Here is a 21,055-nt window from a genome sequence, read left to right on the forward strand (position 1 = left end):
ATTTCATCCAATACCTCCAACTCTTCAAAGTGGTTTCCCAAGGTCACAACGCTGGAGCTTACTGTTGAAGGCCTGGAAATTGAGCTGGCCCGGGTCGAGACAGCCCATCTTCTCAAGTTGGCCACCCACAGCTCTTACCCACTCCGCTCATTCTAGATTCTCTGACACCTGGTCCAAACCACTCACCTGATGGAAGAGGAAACTGGGGCTGACAGATGCAAGTGACTTAGACCAGGAGGGGGACCGCTTGCCTGACTCCCTTACACATTTTCCTCCCAGCCTTGCTCATCCTGGCAGATCAGCCAGGCTAGAGCCCCCACTAACTGCTACTTCTCAGTGATGAGGAGCTTTTTAGGACCCCTCTGCCCTTTGCCTGCCCTCCATCTCAAAGGCATGGCCACTTCTTACAGCTCTGAGGGCCAGACACAGAATTCTCCAAAGAAAGAACACATCCAGGACTCTATCCAAAGGAATGCAGTGTTCCAAAATCCCATCCATCTTTTATTAGGAGAATGCAGTGTCCCAAAATCCCATCCATCTTTTATTAGGAGACAATATCCACCCAGCGCAAGGAAGCCAAGAAAAGTGAAAGGGGAAATCCTTCCACCAGCCTGCTCTGTGGATGCTCCTCTCTTCCCATGTACACTTCCTCTGATTTCTCTCTGAGTTCATGTGCAAATAGCTAATGACATTTTTAAAAGGCAATTGAGGGACTTAGCTAAATTCCTCACTAGTTGCAAATTATCGCAGGAAGAATACCTTCACGGGGGGCCATGGAGGGAAATGGCCCTGGGCGGGAAGGCAGGCAGACAGATCGCAGGACCCACCGGCTGAGTGGGCTTCCTCCCAGCCACTGCTAGGACAAATCGTGGTCCCCGTGGTCACCTGAGACCACAAGAAGCTGCGTGGATGGAGGGCCAGGCCAAAGAGGCAGCGTTCCTACAGTCCGGTCATTTCTCTGTCCACTTCCTGTGATTTGCTAGTCAGTCGGCTTCCCACGAAGGAACTCAGGGTTTGGTTCAGAGAACTGTATAAGAGGAAAAAATTCCACCTACACTCTGTGTTCTGCCAGCAAGCAACTTCTACATGTGCGCACATATATATATATACCCACTTGTGTACACATATCCCAGGGGACCTCACTGCAGCACGAGAGCATCAGAAATAGAAAACATGTGTGACCCCGCAGTCGTGACACCGCCAGAGCTGATCCACTGAGCTCCACTAAGCATCCTTTTAAGTACAAGATCGTCAGCAAATTTAGAAAACTTAAGACCCAGGGCTGGCCATTCCTGGTCCCTCCCTTTTCCTTTGTCTTCAAAAGTCAGCATCTTAACACATATATATGGAATCTAAAAAAAAAAAAAAAAAAAAATGGTGGTTCTGAAGAACCTAGAGGCAGGACAGGAATAAAGACACAGACGTAGAGCATGGACTTGAGGACACGGGGAGGGGGAAGGGTTAGCTGGGACAAAGTGAGAGAGTGGCATGGACATATATACACTACCAAATGTCAAATAGATAGCTAGTGGGAAGCAGCCGCATAGCACAGGGAGATCAGCTAGGTGCTTTGTGACCACCTAGAGGGGTGGGATAGGGAGGGTGGGAGGGAGGGAGACGCAAGAGGGAAGGGATATGGGGATATATGTATATGTATAGCTGATTCACTTTGTTATAAAACAGAAACTAACACACCCTTGTAAAGCAATTATACTCCAATAAAGATGTTAAAAAAAAAAGTTAGCATCTTTGTGACCCCTGACCACAGGGAGGTGGAGGAACTTTGGCCTCTGACCCCAGCCCTGGTCCCTGACCAATGTTCCTCACTCTCTATCACCATTGGCCAGGAGGATGATTATCCCATAGAGGCCCTCACCCAAATGGACTTTTCATGAAGTTGTGTTTGTCCACCAGAGCACATTGGAATCTTCCCATTTTATCGTTCTCCTGAGATTGTATGTTTCCTCCCCATTTCGAGAGGCAGCTGTTGGTCTCAGTTATAATGGCTTGGTGATTTTCAACAAGCTCCCTGTCCCTGGGCTAATGGCCTTTCTCAATCACATACCTGAACAAGCAAGACTGGGTTTCCCCTTTCCTTATCAGTAGTTCCCACTTAGTAAATAACAACCCCCCACCGGACCCCGCTCCCCTTTCCTCCCTCTCTAACCAGCCTCCTCCTTAACACCTCCACGCTCAGGCACGTGCCCTGGGTTGATTTTTCCTTACTAAATTCCCAGCATATTTACCAAGACATCTGGCCGCAGTGCAGAGCAAGCATGCACTCTTGGTGCAAATTCAGAAAGAGACTTGTAGAAGCCTGGCTTGTCATTTTTTTTTTCCCTAGGAGGTTGAGGCTGGGTAAACCAGGACATGAGGTTATTTAAAGGGACAGGATGCAGAAATCCAGATGACAGTCGGCTTCATTATAAGATAAGCTTCCCGCAGAGGAACTCAGCTGAACTTGTTTAAACAGATGTCCGAGTCTCTCTCTGCTACCAAGAAGCTCTCCCCACAGGGTTCCCTTCAACATCCTCCTCAATTCCGACCAGGCTGAGATCCACGGTGCTTTGATGGCTGAACCAAAATTCTCTTTGTTCTACCCAACAGAACAGAGTTTGCTGAGCAAATTATTTCTTTTAAATGAGATTTCAGGGTATGTATGTAACCGCCTAAGAGAAGAAACCAAAGGAGGATCGGACTAGGAAATAGAGTCTGGATTTCTAGCCTCAGCCTTGCTGCTGAGGACACACTGTGTGGCCTGAGATACTATATAGTCTCTGGACTTGCTTCAACAAGGGAAAAGTTGTCCCAGGCTCGCACTCTCTGGGCTTCTGCTTCAATATACTAATTCCAGATTTCTGTTCCTCATTTTTTCTCAGTGTTCCACCTGCACACTCTCCTGGGACCCACTGAAATTCCATATCTACTTTCTTTCAGTCAATCAACAAACACTTGCTGAAGTTCCTCTCTGCCAGGCACTGTAGTAGGTGCTAAGGACATGGTGCTGAAAACACAAAAGATGAAGATCCTGCCCTCTTGGAGTTTACATTGTAGTAGAAGGAAGTAGATAATAAATACCCAACACACTCTGCACACACATGAACATATATGTGTATGTATGGTATAGTGGATCTGAAGGTGATAAGTGTGATAAGCTTTGAGAAAGTAAGTGTTCAAGATGGGAAGTCCTGAAGTAGGGGGCAAGGAAGCGTGCCTTGGACAAGGAAGATCTCTTTAATTAGCTGACATCTGAGCAGGGAACCTGACGGAAGGAAGGGAGGGAGGGAGATGGAACAGCCACTACAAAGACGCTAAGCTGGGAGCCAGCCTGGTGTGTTCAAAGAACAGCAGGAGGCCAAGGTGGCTGGAGCAGAGTGGGGGCAGGAGGGAACAGTTGGACAGGAGGTGAGAAAGGCAGCCAGACCAGATCCTGGGGACCTCCCAGGACATTTCAAGGCCTACTTTAGATATTAGACTATATTTGTTAAGCAAGATTCTATAGTTTCGATTTTTTAATCATTTAGATGAGTCTACTTTAACTCCCCAGTTAATTCAAATGAGAGGAACTTGGCCCCAGGTTGTAGAGGGATGCAAGAAAATGCACAGTGAAATCTGAAGAGGCTAAAACTAGGGGGGAAATGGCAATACTTGAACAAACCACAGGAGCAGACAAGGCTGCCTAACATACTGATGTCAACCTCATAGTTTCTGCTCTCAACTCCACTCCCTGGGGAAGGGACAGTGCCCTACAAAGGGGCTGGACCAGACAATGGGGAGATGCAGACGCAATGATAGCGACACGGAGGCCAGTTCAGGGACTTTGGGTGGATAGTCCCCCGAGATGCTGCTCAGTTGGATCCAGCCTCTGAGAGGAAGAGCAGCCTGACCTGAAGCAGAAGACTTGGGGGGAGAAAGCCTCACTTCTGCAGGGCCTGCAAAGGCTGAACAAAAATGTCTGCACCAGGGCTTCCCTGGTGGCTCAGTGGTTGAGAGTCCGCCTGCCGATGCAGGGGACACGGGTTCGTGCCCCAGTCCGGGAAGATCCCACATGCCGCAGAGCGGCTGGGCCCGTGAGCCATGGCTGCTGAGCCTGCGCGTCCGGAGCCTGTGCTCCACAACAGGAGAGGCCACAACAGTGAGAGGCCCGTGTAACACACACACACACACACACACACACACACAAAATGCCTGCACCAGAAGGTGACAAGGGAGAAAGCCAGCCAGGCAGAAGAAGGCTCAAAAGGAAGAGGATGAAAGACAGATTTCCTGGAAGAGAATGATTCCAAGTGTGCACCAAGCTGAATTCCTAACAGGACGCAGCCATGGGGAGTCAGCTAACCTCGGGGCACAGCCAGGGCCATACGCAGAGCCCACACCTGTGGTCTCAGAGCCCACCTGCCAAAGGTGGAGGCTCTGGAGTCACTTCAACAGTAAGGAAAGGTGTCTGAGGCCACAGCCCTGGCCTGACAAAGAGGATGAGCGGCAGGGGGGCGGGGTGGGGGGGATGGCAAATTCTCTGGGGGAACAGCCCCCAGGGATAGAAGTCAGAGGTCCTGCAGATGATGAACAGAACCTAGGGGGTCTCCGGGAGCACCCATCTCCCACCGGAAATCAGTCACACGATCAGTTACAGTTATTCAGATGGAGGTGGCACCCCCAGTCCTCTCACTGTCCTGAGCGTATCAAATTTTATGCTGAGGATGTGGATTCCTGAGTCTACATGGAGATGCCCAGGACGGGGCCAGGCTGAGCTGTCCCCCTGATGCGTGGGGAAGAAAGCCCCACCCTGCTCTCTGAGTGGGGTCCCTTTCCCCCCGGCAGACTCGGGGCGGGTGATGGGGTGGAGTGGAGGAAGTCCCGCCAGCCGACGCCCACAGAGGAATGCGACCCATAGCGCTAGCTCAGCCCCACCTCCACTCGCGGCAGGGAGGGACCCAGCAACTGTAGCTGCTCCCCAGATTGCCCAGGCTTTTTCTAGGCCTGTCCTTCCACAGCTGCCCTAGGCTGGACAGAGATGCATGGGTTTACGTGAGTTTGAGGGGTTAGCGAGGGGTCATCGCCGTCCCCTGGGATGATGGCATCTCTGGACCATTTCCAATCATCAATAAAGTCAAGTCTCCTCCATTTGGGAGAGAAGGTGATTTCAGCAGCCCCCCAGGTAGAAATGCTATAACTCTGCTTCTGGGAGGCAGGCGTTTTCATCCTTCATGTCACTGTGGCCTCACACTCACCCAGCTTTCTAACACAGTGAGAATTAAGGGTGATTTCAGGTGACTGGGGCCCCTGAAAAAAAGGCCTTTCGGGCTTCTCTGGTGGCGCAGTGATTGAGAGTCCGCCTGCCAATGCAGGGGACACGGGTTTGTGTCCCGGTCCGGGAAGATCCCACATGCCGCGGAGCGGCTGGGCCCGTGAGCCATGGCCGCTGAGCCTGCGCGTCCGGAGCCTGTGCTCCGCAACGGGAGAGGCCACAACAGTGAGAGGCCCGTGTAATGCAAAAAAAAAAAAAAAAAAAGGTCTTTCATCTTCCACTGAGGATAAGAGTGAAGAATGGCCTGGGCCAGTGGTGTTATCCCACAAGGATTTGTTTGGCCAACCAGGCCGGACTCTTGTTTTGAAATGGAGAAGAGTGTGAGCCGCGGGCCTGTATTTTAAACTGTCAAGTTCCCGCATGTGGGTGGGCGGGGGAGGAGAGGAGAGAGGTCAGTCCACCAGGCTCAGGAAAAATCAAGGGGGAGGTTTTCCTGGAAGCCTCTCTTCTGGCTGCAAGAGCTTCAGCACCCTGAATCATGCTCACGGTGGTAACTATGCAAACTCCTCCTACGGGGACGTTAGATGAGAATTAGTCACTTCTGCCTGGCGGGTCCCAGTGGAGGAGGCTCTGTGACCTCTGACTGCCCAGCAGGATCCAGGTCAAAGCGGTGACTAGAGAGCACCCTACCCAGGGAGGGAGGCCAGGGCCGGCTCGGTGGGTGCTCCATGTGGCCGACGGGTATGAACTTTCCGGGAAACACTGTTGTCTGAAAAGAGGAAATGGGGCAAAGCACGAGGGGTAGTACTGTCAGCCATACCCAGAATGAGACCCAAGGCAGCAGTCTGCAGTTCTGCATAAGATGGTGGGTGAAAAATTGGAGCAACCAAGCAGGGTGGCGGTGTTTATTGAAAGAGAGATGAATTCCGCCTCCTTCCAAGTTATTCTGTGCCGGGCTGGTGAGTCCAGAAATAACTGGAAGTCATAGAATCACAGAATCCTACTGTGGACGGGAACCTTGGAGATCAGCGTCTCTGACCCTTCCCTTTGTAGACGAGGAAAGTGGGGGCCGGCCAGGTTAAGTGACTTGCCGACAGCCACGCAGGGGCTCTCAGAGCCCCACTGCCCTGCTGGACCTTCTCTGCATTCACATGTGAACTTCTCCCCTCACACCCCTGGAGCGGCAGCTTCCCTTGCCCTGGACCACAGGTCCGTCTGGCGCCTTCCTGCAAACCAGGGAATGGCACTCCCTCCTTAGGGCTCAGGTGGATACACGGATGGATGAGTTGAGAGCAGCTGAATTGCAACCTCATATGCCCTCCCGGCCCGATGCCCCTGTACAGAGGACAACTTCAAAATCACCCGGGCAGCCCTCATGCTCCAGACCACACCTATGTTTGTATGGCCCACAGGCTACATGAATTCTCCCTCACAACCCCTGCCCAATGTGGGGCTTCTCCTCCCAGCGTCCTCTTCTACCAGCTCATCTGCCTTTACCTCCCTGTCGCAATGGCAACCTGCCCTCTCTCTTCCTCCGACCTGTGGATGATTTCAGCCCCACCACCCGTCATCACTTCCTGCCACCAAAGCCCTATGGTCAGAGAGCCTGGGATTGAGAGCTTGGTCTCACAGATCATCTAGAACAGGGGGGTCAACTCCAGCCTGGGCCTGTTTTTGTAAATCCAGTTTTATTGGAACACAGCCAGGTCCCATCACCTACGTATTGCCTCTGTTTTCAAGCTACAGTGGCCGAGTTGGTAGTTGCAACCAAGACGCCATGGCCCATGAAGCCTATCATATTTATTACCTGGCCCTTGAAAAAAAATGTTTGCCAATCCCCAATCTAGAGCAACATTTCTGAGGCTCAGGGAAGTTCTGTGACTTAGCTAGGGTCGCTAGCTGATGGGTGGCCAAGCCAGAGTTTGAGCCCAGGTCCCCTGACACCCTCTCCAGGTATACCCCAGACTTCAGGAGGAGAGAATATGGACTTGAATATGTCCTCAGACTCCCGCCTCATTGCCAGCCCTTTTTCCTATCGGGAAGTCACAGGGGAGGCGGTTCTGCTCACAGAGCATCAAGATGACTCAGAACTCATTCCCAAAAGCAAGATGACTCAGAACTCATTCCCAAAAGCTTGGGTTGCGGACTTGGGGCTCCCTCCCTGCAGGGAGTTCCTCAAAACCCCTGGGGGTGAAGCTGCTCTGGTCTTGCCTTGGGCCCCACCAGGGATGCCACGCCAGCCTGCCTGCCCCAGCTCCCACGGCCAGTCAACGCGTCCTGGTCTCAGTTTTGAGCTGGCGCACCCACGGCAAAGGCACACCTTCTGCCTTCCCGAGTGGAAAGGGGGTGGCGACTCAGACAGCGGACTCCAGGGAGCATGACATTTGGATGTTCTGTAGCCACTGTCCTCGGCGACTTGCAGATCAAATCAACTTTGCTTTACATATAGGAGGAAGTTTCCTTTTTTCCCTTGCCTCCCCCGCCCTCGTTGTTTTTTTTTTTTTTTTTTTTTTTTGCGCTACGCAGGCCTCTCACTGTTGTGGCCTCTCCCGTTGCAGAGCACAGGCTCCGGACGCGCAGGCTCAGCGGCCATGGCTCACGGGCCCAGCCGCTCCATGGCATGTGGGATCTTTCCGGACCGGGGCACGAACCCGTGTCCCCTGCATCGGCAGGCAGACTCTCAACCACTGCACCACCAGGGAAGCCTCCCCAACCCGCCCTCTTAACTCCACTTGGCAATGCTTCCAAGAGCAAAGTCCAGAGGCCTGATGGTGATCATTTCTTGTTTCTGCCACAGGAAATCATAAAAACATCTCAGGACATAGATAGGAGGAGGAAGAAGGGAGAAGCTCCAAGGGCAGACCCCAGCACAGCTCCTCCTGCGGCCAAGAGGAGGAAACCTGGCCGGCCAGGCAGGAGCTGAGAATCTACAGAGACCCAGCGTCATGTGGCCACTGGGCGAAGGGAGGGGCGTAGCTGAGTGCCAGGCACTTGGCAGGGTATCCCATTTAATCCCAACACCGTTCTCAGGAAGCAGGGCTGCGGCCCCATTTCACAGATGAGAAACTGAGGCTCAAATTGGACATGGTCACCCAGCTGGTGATCAGCAGATTTGGAATTCAACCCCAGGTCTGCCTCACCCCCAAATGTACCCTCTTTCCCTCCCTGGAGCTGCCACAGCCGGGCCCAGCTGGGGCCTGGGGATGAAATCCTTGGAAGGACTCAAGAGAGCAGCGTTGGGCAGTCCTGGGAAACCTGTGTTGCCAAACAGGGCCTGGGGTGCAGGGAACTGAGATAACAACTCTGTGTCTGATCTCAGAACAAGGCAGGGAACCAGCCATGCGGCCCACACACCAGGGCCGCCCAGGGCCAGGGAGCGGCCCGCTGGATGCCAAGTCCTCTGAGCCCCTGAACCAGCCTCCTTGGATCCCCCACTGCCGCTGTGCGTCTCTTCTAGGCCTTTAGCCCAGTCGAGTGGTCCCAGCTGCATTGAGAGGAAGGTGGCAGGGCAAGAGCCAGGCAGGAAGCTGATGTCTGGGTTCTGGGCAGAACCACAATTGCCTCAGGCTGGAAGCTTCCCCAGGGAGGGCAGAAGTATCCCTATAGGGTTTCAGTCTTGACAACATACTAGAGCTTAGAAAACAGGATAAGACAGCCTTGTAGACAGATGCATATCCCAGATCAGCAGTCACCATGGGGCCGGTGGCAAAAAGAAAATCTCATTTTACAGACTGCTGACTCTGCAGTAAAGGCACAGTGGGCCTATACTTCATGTGGATGACTCTCCCCGAAAGAAGGCGAAAGTAATTTCAGATCTCTGGTGGCCCCTACCAATCTTGTCTCAATTCCTTTCCTGCTTCTCTCCACTTATCTGTCCCCCTTAGCCTAATTTCAAAGTGTAGGCTCAAATGCCTTAATGTTACCAAGATTCATTCAAACCATTAAACTAACTAGCATTAAGATAGTGAAACTTTATTCTTCCCAGTTTTATTTACATATTTTGAGAGGATCATGGAGAACAGGAATCATCTCAACCAAAGGAATGAATATTTAATGGTAAAATTTCCTCTCTGTGATACCTGGGTGGGGAGATGTTTTAAGGCAGAATAAAGCTGCCCAGCCTCTGTTCCTCCTTCATAATGCCACCTCCATTTCCTTTGGGGAAATTTTCTCTCCCCCATGATGCAAGCCAAGGGCTTATCTCCCATGAGGGAGGCCAGACGTGACATACAGCCTCCTCTCCCACCCAAGTGGGGCAGGAGGTAGGCACAAGGCCCCAGCTGAGCCAGCTGGATGACAATGGTTGGTTGTTGTTCATCACAGAGACAGTGGCACGCTGACCCTGTAGACTGTGCTTTCTGTCCCTTCAAATGTCCTTTGGTTCCTGCCCGAGCCTCCCTTGGTCCTCCCATCTCCCACTGACTCTATAAGCCAACTTCTCCCAAAGCCTTCTAAGTGAATCAGTCGTTGCTGTTTGCAAAGAACATGGATTGCCAGCTGAACGCCACAGCTGTTCTATGTTGCTCTACCCACGTAAGGCCAGCGGTGGCTGGGGAAGAGGGCGGGCTGGCTCACTGTCCCTCCATCAGAGGCTGCAACATAGCACACCAACCTCATCACCACCAGGGACCCATGTTCCTAGTGCGTGTGCAGCCAGGAACAAGAGCCACTGGGGGGACCCAGGATTGGGAGAGAGAAGCATCTCATCTCCCAGGGGTGACAGGATGGGATCATGTGCAGCCCTGAAGGTCATGCTGACACAAGGACCATCCCTTCTCCCGGCAGTCTTCCCTCCTCCCTCCTGCTGTGCGCATACTCACGCATACCCTGAACACACACGAGCCCACACTCGCCAGCATGCGGGCACACACACACACGTGCACATGCACACACACACACGGCCAGCAGGCATTCCCCTAGTATTCTCTGAAGGAGAGTCTCTCCAAGAGAATATGGCAGGCCCAATGTCCGGGCAGAGCCTGGGTGGCAAACGGAGAAAAAGAGAAAAAGGATGGACCACAATTGTCTTCCTTCTCTGCTGGGACCCAAGAGGCCAGGTCTCTGCCTTCACAATCACATACCTTAAAAAAACCAGGAGTCCCAGCAGGAAGATACCACCCACCCTACATAAGACAAACTGTGCCGCCTCACAGGGCCACCCAGGCAGCCTTCTAACAAAAACATCCACAAGATGTGATGTCAGGTTGTCTCCACCCCCCCATCCCCACGGCTACGTTCATTCTCTTCCAGTTTGGGACCAACGGGGGGCATCGGTGCTAATTGGGAAGGGAGGGAGGCGATGACAGGTGAACAGCCCGCAGGCTCAGCACAGCGGGGACCTCAGCCCCACCGTCTCCTAACAGAGCTCTATCACCCACACCGAGGACACACGACAGACACACGTGTGCACACGCGGACACACACGCTCTCCCAAGGCCCACCAGGAGCCCTCGGGGAAGCAGCCAAGAGGTTGGCACTGGGCCAAGAACAAAATAGGGGCAAAGGCACACCCAGAGTGAGGCAGAAGGCAGACTGCTTCCTAGTACGTTTATTGGAGCCTCTGCTAAGCGTGACACAGATCAGGAACCCTCTTCCGCTGCCCAGTCAACCCGACTGCAGCGGGGACCCAGGGAGCCAACCTCCTTTGTTTCCCATTATAGACAACATTATTAAAAAAAATAAACTTTACAATAATACATTTTCGCTCATCTGTGAGGGTATTGTTTCGTTAGTTTTGTTCCTTAAAAAAAGGAATGGAGGGGGAACCACACGATATATGTATACGGACGTGTATATACATATATGTTGACAAAGGAGCCGTGTTATGTACATACAGTGTGTGTACATCTCAGAAATGAGGAAAGAGGAGAGCGAGGCAGAGAGAAAAGAGTTGGAGAGAGTCGCAGAGACCAGAGTGTGGTGCAGGTAGACGGGCCACGGTGGTCTTCTCTGCCCCTCTCAGCGCCAGCCCCTCCCTCCCAAGGGAGAACCACCAAATGGACCCAAGAGAAACCAAGGGAGTGGACAAAAAATCATTTCTCTTTGATTTCAAAACTCCTGCCACCAAGCAGGAAGAATCAGCCTCGAGGTGGTATCCAAGTTTTGCTCCCAACCCCCAGCGGGATATCCCAGGCAGGCTGGGCTCCCAAGCCCCCTGGAACTGCCCAGCCTTCCACCATGTGCTACAGTGGAGGTCAAGGGGGCTCAGCACCACAACCCTCCACAGGTCAGATCCAGCCCTCAGAGAAGGGAGGTGAAATAACCCCCATCCTTGAAGCCAACTGGAGGTGCTGAAGGTACCCAGCTGGACCCCAAGGGGGGCAGCCTCGCTGCTCTGCTGCCCGACGCCCACCCGCCAGCCCCCGGCAGGCCCCCGGAGTGGGGAGCTTGAGAAGAGTGGCAGCCATCCTGCCCCAGCCCATGTCCCCTAGGCAGTGGGGATGTCATCCTGGTCTCTCATGTCAGCAGGGTCCAGAGAGGAAAACACCAGAAGAAAGTGAAGGGCTTCTCTAGACCCTTGTGCCCTCCTCAGCACTGGGTTTCCCCTGCCAGGGGACCTCTGGGCCAGCTCTTAGGCTGCCCGCCTGCTTGTCTGTTTGGTTTAGAAAAACTTCTCCAGAGAAGAAACCTGGGAGGAGACAGGTTCAGAGACAAGGTGGGAAAAGACATTTTTTTTTTTTGCAAGGTGTGTGTGTGTCTGTGTGTGTTTCCATTTTGTCAGGCGGGTGTTCTCATCCGTGTAGCTTTCGGAAATCTCCCAATGCGATTCCCAGAGCCTACAAGGCCAGCTTCAGCATCAGGAAGGAGACAGCGGTCAAGGCAGCCGATGGTCTGGCTCTGCGGGGGCCTGAGTTAGGTTTGACCACCCTTTTACTCCCTGGGATGATATTGGTCGTGAGCTGTGGCCAGGCAGAAGCGGGAACAGAAGCAGAGAGAAGGACAAACGAGTCAGTAGGGCTGGGATCAGGCAGAAAAAAAAAAAAAAAGACTCTGGAAGTGGAGAACTAAGGCCCCTGCCCTCCTGGTCACCCAGGGGACCCTCTTTCGCAGAGCCAGGCTTCCATGGAGCTGGGCTATGGCTCAGCTGACTACTCGGGGAACAAGGCAGCAGCCCCCAGGGCAACGGGTGTCTCTACCTGCTTGGCTGACACAGACCAGCGAGGATGGGGATGGTATAAAGATCTAAAGGAAGAAAGTCCCAAGGTCCACAGGACTCGCTTCTGGAGAGGGGAAGGGAGGAGAGGCAAGGGGTGAAGAGAGAAGCTCCGCTCTCCGGGTTCCTAAGTTTGTTGGAATCCCTCCTCCACTGTGGAGCCTCCGCTGCACACCCTAGTCTGACTGAACTCTCTCTCCTTCTGCAGACTCTTACACTAACTTTACTTCTCCTCTAAGTTATATATATGCTATACATATACATAGTCACAGATCTACTCCTGTGCTGGGGTTCCTTCGAGGAAGGGCCCACGTCCTGTGCCATGATTCCACCGCCTCAATGTCACAGAACCAGCACAGAACAGGCTGCTGCGGACACCTGTCTTAAAGAGTCAGGAAGCCTTGCCAGGACCCCTGCTCAGAGTAGCTTCTTGCGTCTCACCCAAGAGACAAGTAAGGGCCCTGGCTGCAACATCTACACCCACCCACCCTCACCCCAGCAGAGTGAGCACCTACCCAGGTCCAGGTGGGCCAGAAGCTCAGCCAGCCCAGTCCATGCAATGGAATCTGGGAGCTTCAAGTCCAAGGCTCTCCTGGAAAACAACCCACTCTGGCCCAGCCCCCGGCACCCACCCCCACTCAGGCCCTCACTCACCTCTGTGAAGCACATGCTTAACTCTTTGGAGTTATTGGCCTTCAGTCCCTGCTCCTGTGGGAGAGAAGGCGCTAGTAAGGATGGATCACCAGGGCTGGGTCTCTGGCCGTGCTTTGTCCCATGACTCAGATGAGACGACATATTCCGTGGCCCTGCCATCCACCCCTGACATCACAGTGTACATGCAAAGAGCACTGGCAGCACAGAGACCTTTGCCCTTCTCTGACACTCTCAGTGGTTAGGACTCTTGAAGAAGCGAGTTCTAACTCTGCTCTCCAACTTACAGCCTAATAGAGTAATAAGCTGCTCCCGGGTCTGTCTACTATACTCAGAGTTCCTCTTGATGAGGCAGGGACCATGTTTTCTTTCCTTGTATAACAGCAGCTCAATAAATGTTATACTCAGTTACTGTCTGTTAACCATGATTCATTAATATATCTGTGAATGAATGAATGAATGAATGAATGAATGCCACAGATCAGAACTAGCATCCCAGTGCCAGCTCCAGAAAAATCATGAGTCCTCATTGGGCTCATGGGGAAGAGAGCTGTGATTGATTAGTGATGTCTGCCACTGGGGCAGGTTAGGCGGACATCTGGCCATGGTGCCAGGTGTTGGCTAGTCCATCCTAAACAGTTGTGTGGCACCTGGGAGCTCTGTGGTCCAGGTGAGGAATGAGGAAGGAAAGCTGGCTTGGTGATGACTCCAGGGTTTTCCACCCCTGGCACAGCCACCTGGATGAGGACCAGAGGGTATGTGTGATAAGCAGCCCTTTGTTGTCATCCTCATAATAGTGATCCACGGGAACCAGCTGGGAGATGTGATGTTTCTAAACTGGCCTCAAATGGCTCTGGCCACCAGAAGCAACTGGGAAGCCCAAGAAATTATGCCTAAACCACTGCTCTTGGCCAGAGGTATTAATGATGCCTTGAACATCACAGGCAATCTACCACCCAGGGCATCTGGTCAGCTAAACAAGGCCCCAGCTGTCACACAAAGGCCCCAGCCAAGAGCAGAGTCACTACCGAAGGTAGAAATGTGATCATGGGGACAATGAGTGCAGCCAAGACAGAATCAAGGCCTCAACCAAGGAGGATCCTGTATAAGACCTTGGCACCAGTGACTCTGGGTGCCAAGATCTAGCCCGGCCAAGCCACCAACCTGCATCCCTGCAGAAGGGTGTGTGCTCGGAGGCCCTTGCGGACCCAAGGACTGGATTCCACTGCCCAGGACCAAGTGCAGCTCCAGATAGGGCTGTGGGAGGTCACTGCCTGATGGAGCCTGCCCACCCCACCTCAGAGGCTGCGCTGTCACCATTAGCTTACACCTGACTGCCCCACCACCACCATCCTCACTCGGTCACCTGCCTGAGCAACTCCCAGCCCCAGCTGGGTCCCCACCTATGACATCCTGTAGCCTGTCAGGGTCTGTGCCACGCAAGCCAGCACCTATATTTCCTGGCAGCCTTTCTAGCTCTAACTGTTGCAGGTACAGCAGCTGTGTCTCTGCCCCCTCCAGGGTCCCTGTCTTCTCCCTGGTGCCCCCTCCCACAGTGCTCACTAAACAGGAGGCTGTGTGGAATCACAGGCATACAGCTGGGGATCCCGGTCCTCACCCCACCAACCTCAACCAAGAAGTTCCATTTTGACTTGTTTTATATGTTAGAGTTATCTACAGAATTATTTTTTAAAATAGTCTGTGGCTTATAAATAAATAAGGTTTGAGAAAATAGCTAAACTAGATGACCTCTTGGCCTGACCTTCTGCGACAGGATGCCAGCTCTCAGGGAACCCCGGGTCCTGGACACAGACCTGGACACAACTTAGCCTAGTCAACCACACAGAGAGGAGCCATTGGGGGAGGAGGTGAGATCTGAACGCTCAGCTCTGGAGCCGCCTGGGACTTGAAAGTCTTCTCTTAAGAGGGAAGACACAGGAGGGGGTGTTGGCAAATATTAGATAGGAAGCAGGAGGAAGAGGAGAAGGAGGAAAAGAATAGAAGTAAGAGGAAATGACAGGAGGGATGAAGTAGAGAAAAAAGGGAAAGACAGCACCCAAGGAGACTGGAGCACCAGGTAGGGAAGAGGGGGAGGGGAGGGAGGGGGGAGGGAGGGAGCATCGGGGGAGGGGAAGGAACAGGAGAGGACCCCTTCATCCCGTCCTCTGACCCATATTATCGTGAGAGAGGGATGCCACCTCCCAGGACCAGGGCCAAAGGAATCCGACCCACTGTGTGGTCTCTGACAGGCCACAGGGACCTGGTGGGGGAAAAGGACTGGGCTCCATGAAGATCAGGACAGGACCCCTCCCCATGCCCCTTTAGTGACCCACCTTGGATCCGTCATCCACAGCACTTGCCCAAGCCCTTCTGAACCAATGGCATTTCTATCTGGCAGGCTCCAGGGCTGACCTGCCACACACTGAACACGTGCTGAGTGGCCAGGTGGCACACTGGGCTTCCTCTCACTGTCCTCAAGTACTTCCTTCAAGTGTTACAACATCCAGCTTACAGATTTTTGTCCTCAGAGACCCATCCCAGCCTTTCCTTTTTAGACTGCAGGGTCCTAAGCCTTGGTGCCCATCCCCGTGGAACAGCCCCTTGATCCAAGGAAGGACCCCAGAGGCCAGAGCCCAGGGCTCTAGTCTTGGTTCAGCCACTGACCCCCGGCAAATCCCTTCATCTACTGGCACCTCGGTTTCCTCATCTATACAATAGCGATAGTCAAGCGAACCTGACTGATGCACTGTGAGATACATGAGACCATGCATGTGGCGCAGTAAAGCTCTGGACAAGTATAAACGCCCCTTAATCCCCAAGCATGATGCAGAGCGTTTGCATCCAGTAAACTCCCAGGACTGGGGCTGCAGGGTGAGACCCAGGTCAGCTGGTAGCCTGGGGCTATCCTAGCTCTACCCTGAGAGCTCAGCAAGCAAAGCCAGGGAGAAGTCTGGGCCCCCAGTGGACCCCTCCACCTGACTTCCAGAAAACACAGAACAGACAGCGAAGGGTGAAGTCTGCAGTCATCTCCCCCAACAGCAAGCCCAAGACCTCTCCCCCAGTCCTGGGCACACAGAACAGTGTGGGTGTTTGCCAGTCAGCCAACCTTTTCTGAAAGTGGCAGATGGGGGAAGTGCATAGAGAAAGAGGTTCCACTACCTAATGCCCAGGCCTTAGGCTCCAATTCACCGTCTCCTTCACCATTAACTCCCCCACCCCCCACCATTCCCCGCAGGGTGTTCCAAAGATGAATGAGTCACAGCCCTGCTCACACCCAGATGAGAGAAATAAACATCCACAAGGTCACCTCTACCCTAGTTCAGCAAATGGGAGGGGAAGAGGCTCTGTCTTCCCCAAGCCCCCCACGGTGCAGCTGTCCTCTGAGGTCACACACCCCCCAAGACCACCCTTGATGCCTATCTCACCCGATTATCTTGGTGGCAGGAAGGGAGGATGGCAGCAAAGACAAGGTTCATCCTTCTAGAAAGTTCTCCCAGAGGGGCCCTTTGCTCAGGAACTTAGGAGGAAATTATCGTCTTCCTCCTCTTCCTTGCCACCTCTGTCCACACTCCCGAAACTGGGTCTGGCATGTCCAGGTGCCAGGGACCAAGTCCAGTGTTGTCTCTATGGGAAAACCCCTGGCCGGAGCTGGCAGGCCCTCTCCTGTGTCCCCTGCTTCTGTTCCCAGCCCCATTCCCAAATCTCAGTGCCCTTGGCGACCTCCGCCCTGCACACGCCCACCCCCAGTAACACACCTCGCCCTCCTCCACTCCCCACCATCCCCTAGTACAACCCCTCTTTTCTTACCTCTGAGGACCATCAACTATCACTGACTATTGCAAAAATCTCCTAACAGGTCCCCCAGTCACTCTCCCTCGACAACCAATCTCCACCTGCTGTCAGATTATCTTCCCAAATCACACTTCTCATCACGACATCCCTGTTCCAAAGCCTTCAGCGGCCTCTCCACACTCACCAGTTCAACCTGAAAATTAGGTTTGACTTCCCACCCGCTCCTTCCCATATCAGAGCCCTGCGTTCTCCCAAACGCATGGCCTGTGTTCCTCTAGGTCAGGGGGAGGCAAACATTTTCTGCAAAGGGCCAGAGAGTAACAATTTTAGGCTCTGCCGGCCATAGCATCAGTCCCAACTTAACTGTGCCTGCAGCACGTGGACAATACATAACAATAGGGTGTGGCCCGTGTTCCAATAAAACTTAATTTCTTCAAACAGGCAGCAGGCCAGATTCAGCCGGCAGGACCCGCCCCCCTCCTCAGCGGCCCTGTGCTGTCCTGACTCCCCATCTCTGCTCCCTCCTTGCCCACCCCTCCCAGTTCTACATCTCTGCATCTCTGTGTCCTCAACTCTCCCTGTTCCTCCAGGCCCAGCAGCAGGGTACACCTGGTCCCTGAGTCCTGTGCTTCCACTGCCAACCCAAAGTCGCCTCCCCGCTCTGCGTCCATAACGCCTTATCCAGCCCCCTGGCGCACCCATCACCCCCTGCCCCGTAATTCTCTGAGCGTGCACCCTGTCCCTCCTGCTGGTATGAGGACCAAGGTACCGGCCTCATATGCTGGTCAGCCTCAGTGCCTGGAACAGAGTGACGTGGTAAGAATTTACGTTGAATAAATGAGGGAATGCACGGACGGATGAATAAATGAATGACTACAAAGGAGAGCCAGAGGGAGGGAAGAAAAGAAGGAATGCATCAGCCTCTCAAAGCTTTGAAACGAGCCGAATTTGTAAATCAGAAATGTATGCCTAATAGGCATATGGATACACTGACCAGCCTCTGGGTTGCATGCTCTGACAGCTACCGGCCTGCGTGCTGAGTAAGAGACCCGTCCAAGGAACAGGCAGGGGGCTGAGGAGACGGACGTGGCTGCCGGCTGCTGAGCCTGTGACCAGCATGTGGTGAGGAGGGTTCACGGCAAGCCCTCCAAACTCATTTTTAATTCCCCCAGATGTGATGGGCACTAGCAAGGGGGAGAGCAGAAATTGGCTGGTGGAGACAAGGAAAGCCAAGGAGATTGCGTTACTAGGGCCCCGCAGCCCTGCAGAAGGTGATATGACAGGGTCCCGCAAACTGGCCCAGAGCCAGTTTTTTTTTTTTTCGATACGCGGGCCTCTCACCGTTGTGAGAGCACAGTTTTTTTTGTTGTTGTTTTGTTTTGGGTTTTTTTTTTTTTTTCGGTACGCGGGCCTCTCACTGCTGTGGCCTCTCCCGTTGTGGAGCACAGGCTCCGGACGCACAGGCTCAGTGGCCATGGCTCACGGGCCCAGCCGCTCCGCGGCATGTGGGATCTTCCCGGACCGGGGCACGAACCCGTGTCCCCTGCATCGGCAGGCGGACTCCCAACCACTGCGCCACCAGGGAAGCCAAGGACACTGGAAACAAACCAAGTCCAGGGAAAGTGGGAAGCCACTGCCAGTCTGCCCCGCCCACGCTGCACTGCCCCGGTCCAGGCCCCATCTTATGACAAAAGCGCCTCTTCTAGCCAATCCTCCTGAATCTTCACCTTCTTTACCTACTTCTTTACCTTCATACCTCACGGCACACAGAGGGCATCCATGAGAGGGAGGAAAGCTGAACAGAGTTGCCTGCGAGCCACAAAACAGACCGTTTTCTAGAACAAAAAGCAGGAAGTTCCCATAAATCCAGGAATAGGGAACTCTGGGCTCTTTCTCTTGACCTGTGTGGAGCACCCCCTCGATGCTAGGCACTAAGCACTCGGTTATAAGGGCTCCCAAGGGGGGTGATGCGGCCCCTGCCCTCCAAGGATGCTTGTCTGGTGCGGGGAGCAGAACACGTTGTGATGGGGGCTGAAGGGAGGCAAGTGGGAGCCCTAAGCAGGGAGAAGGCAGTTCTGCCAGAGCAGAGTCAGGAGACCACGCAAGAGGTGACATCCGAGGAGGATTCAAAGGCAGAGAGCTGGAAGAGAAGGGAAGGAGACGCCCTTTGCCCAGAGGAACTGGTGAGGACGAGGGCCAGCATCTTGCTCAGCCTGGCCCTCAGGCCTACACCAGGGGTGCCTGACGGACTTCAGAAACAAAGGACCTTGGATGAGGGTACAAGGTTGATGGCCTCCTGTAGATGCCTCGCTTTAGGGACCACTGGGAAGGAGGGAGGGAATTCACACAAGGGGTGTGTGTGTGTGTGTGTGTGTGTGTGTGTGTGTGTGTGTGTGTGTGTGTGTGTGTGTGTGTGTGTGTGTGTGTGTGTGTGTGTGTGTGTGTGTGTGTGTGTGTGTGTGTGTGTGTGTAGCAGGGACAGAGGGAGACGCTGTTCTGCAGATTTTGCCACACTTTCTCCAAGTTCCAGAGAGCCCCAGGCTGGCAGGCCCACCCAGAGAGGGGACCACAGCCAGGAACGGAAGCATAGGAGAGCCAGACTCTAGGGAGCGTCAAGAACCACAGACACAGGGCCAACTTGCAGTCTGCCCAGCTCCCGGCTGCTCTCTGGTACCTAAGACACCCACATTTCTGCTCAGCAGCCCCTCGGTGGAGACAAGAGTCCCCCAATTCCAGGCCCCGCCCCACTGTGGGAAAGTCCTTTGGGGGAGCGGATTTGGAGGAAGAGTCAGCACAGTGCAGCCAGAAGAAAACTGTCCAGGAGCCGGGGGCCGGGGGTGCTGTGGACAAGTCACTGTCCTCACTGGCCTTCCATCCTTTGGGATTTGGGAAGGAGCTCTCAGAGGGCCCACGGATGCTAACATCCTGTCACTCATGTGAGGTCCCCACCTGGCTACCATCTCTGGGTCAGTGAAGGAGGTTCCTAAGGCTTCCCCCCGGGTCCACCTGTGGATAAGGAGGGCAGAGGAAAGTGATCTTGCCTCTCTCTCCAGGGGTGTCTGGGGTGTGCGGCCTTCCTCTCCCTCCCTCCCTCCCTCGCTCAGCTCCCTGTCTCTGCCCTCACTCGGAGACTCCCTTCTGTGGCCATGGGTTGCTCTCATTCCCAAGGGCCCCACAAGGGCTCCCACAGAGCCCTTCCAAGCTAGCAGAGCTGAGGGAGGGGGCACGGGCTGGGGAGGGACAGACCACCCACACCAGCCTCCAGCCAAGCTGAGGGCAGGGACGCGGGCTTATTCCCTCTGCACGCCCAGCACCTGGCACAGAGTAGTAGGTGCTCATTTAAAAGACCGCAATTAGGACTTCCCTGGTGGCGCAGTGGTTAAGAATCCGCCTGCCAATGCAGGGGACACGGGTTCGAGCCCTGGTCCAGGAAGATCCCACATGCCACAGAGCAACTAAGCCTGTGCGCCACAACTACTGAGCCCACGAGCCACAACTACTGAGCCCATGAGCCACAACTACTGAAGCCCACGCATGCTCCACAACAAGAGAAGCCACCGCAATGAGAAGCCTGCGCACCGCAAGGAAGAGTAGCCCCCGCTCCCCGCAACTAGAGAAAGCCCACGCACAGCAACGAAGACCCAACACTGCCAAAAATAAAATTAAAATAAAGAAATTTTTAAAAATGAAAGAATAAAAAAAATAGAGGACTGTAATTAAAACAGAATCAGAGGCACTTCCCTTTCAGTTTCTGTAAGAAAGAACAGGGGTATGAGGGTGATGGTGGGTGGGTCCCTCTGAGGGTCTGCTTCTCTTCCATTCCTCCTGGGAGGTCCGCCCCTGCTGTCCCACCAAGAGTGACTTAGTCAACACATCCGAGTGGACGGACCCTGGGGTCCTGGGGGAGCCCCCTGCCAGACAGCCCTCCAGGATTCAAAACACCTATCACGTGTGTAAGGTTCCTCACGTAAGTCATCTCTCATACAGATCATGTGTTAACCCCACTGGAATCAAACCAAGTGTAAGACAAGCCCCCAGATGGTGAGTCTACAGAAAGCCAGGCTGGGGCTGAAAGAAACCAGGCGATGGTTTAGCAAACCACTGAAGGGAAACAGCGGGGGGTGGGGGAAGGGAGTCTGAGTCATCAGGCACTGAGGGGGCTGCGGTGGGCATGAGACCAGGGCTTTGAACTTCTCCACGCCCACAGTGAC

At 53.8% G+C, this 21,055-nt stretch overlaps 1 protein-coding gene across 3 annotated transcripts in view; it reads right to left on the minus strand.

Moving 5' to 3' along the window:
- Positions 1 to 11,820: 11,820 nt before the first annotated feature.
- GFRA2 (GDNF family receptor alpha 2) overlaps positions 11,821 to 21,055 on the minus strand; it is a gene marked incomplete at its 5' end in the record, with an annotated part of 95,837 nt that continues 86,602 nt past the window's right edge. For all 3 annotated transcript variants that reach the window (XM_082616623.1, XM_082616625.1, XM_082616624.1), the window contains 2 exons: positions 11,821 to 12,147; positions 13,056 to 13,109. In XM_082616623.1, coding sequence (XP_082472749.1) covers positions 12,025 to 12,147; positions 13,056 to 13,109 — 177 coding nt within the window. In that variant the 3' untranslated portion in view covers positions 11,821 to 12,024. The remainder of the gene's footprint in view (positions 12,148 to 13,055; positions 13,110 to 21,055) is intronic.

The sequence above is a fragment of the Mesoplodon mirus genome, assembly GCF_964341445.2.
Source record: "Mesoplodon mirus genome assembly, chromosome: 1".
In the NCBI taxonomy this organism is placed as follows: domain Eukaryota; kingdom Metazoa; phylum Chordata; class Mammalia; order Artiodactyla; family Ziphiidae; genus Mesoplodon; species Mesoplodon mirus.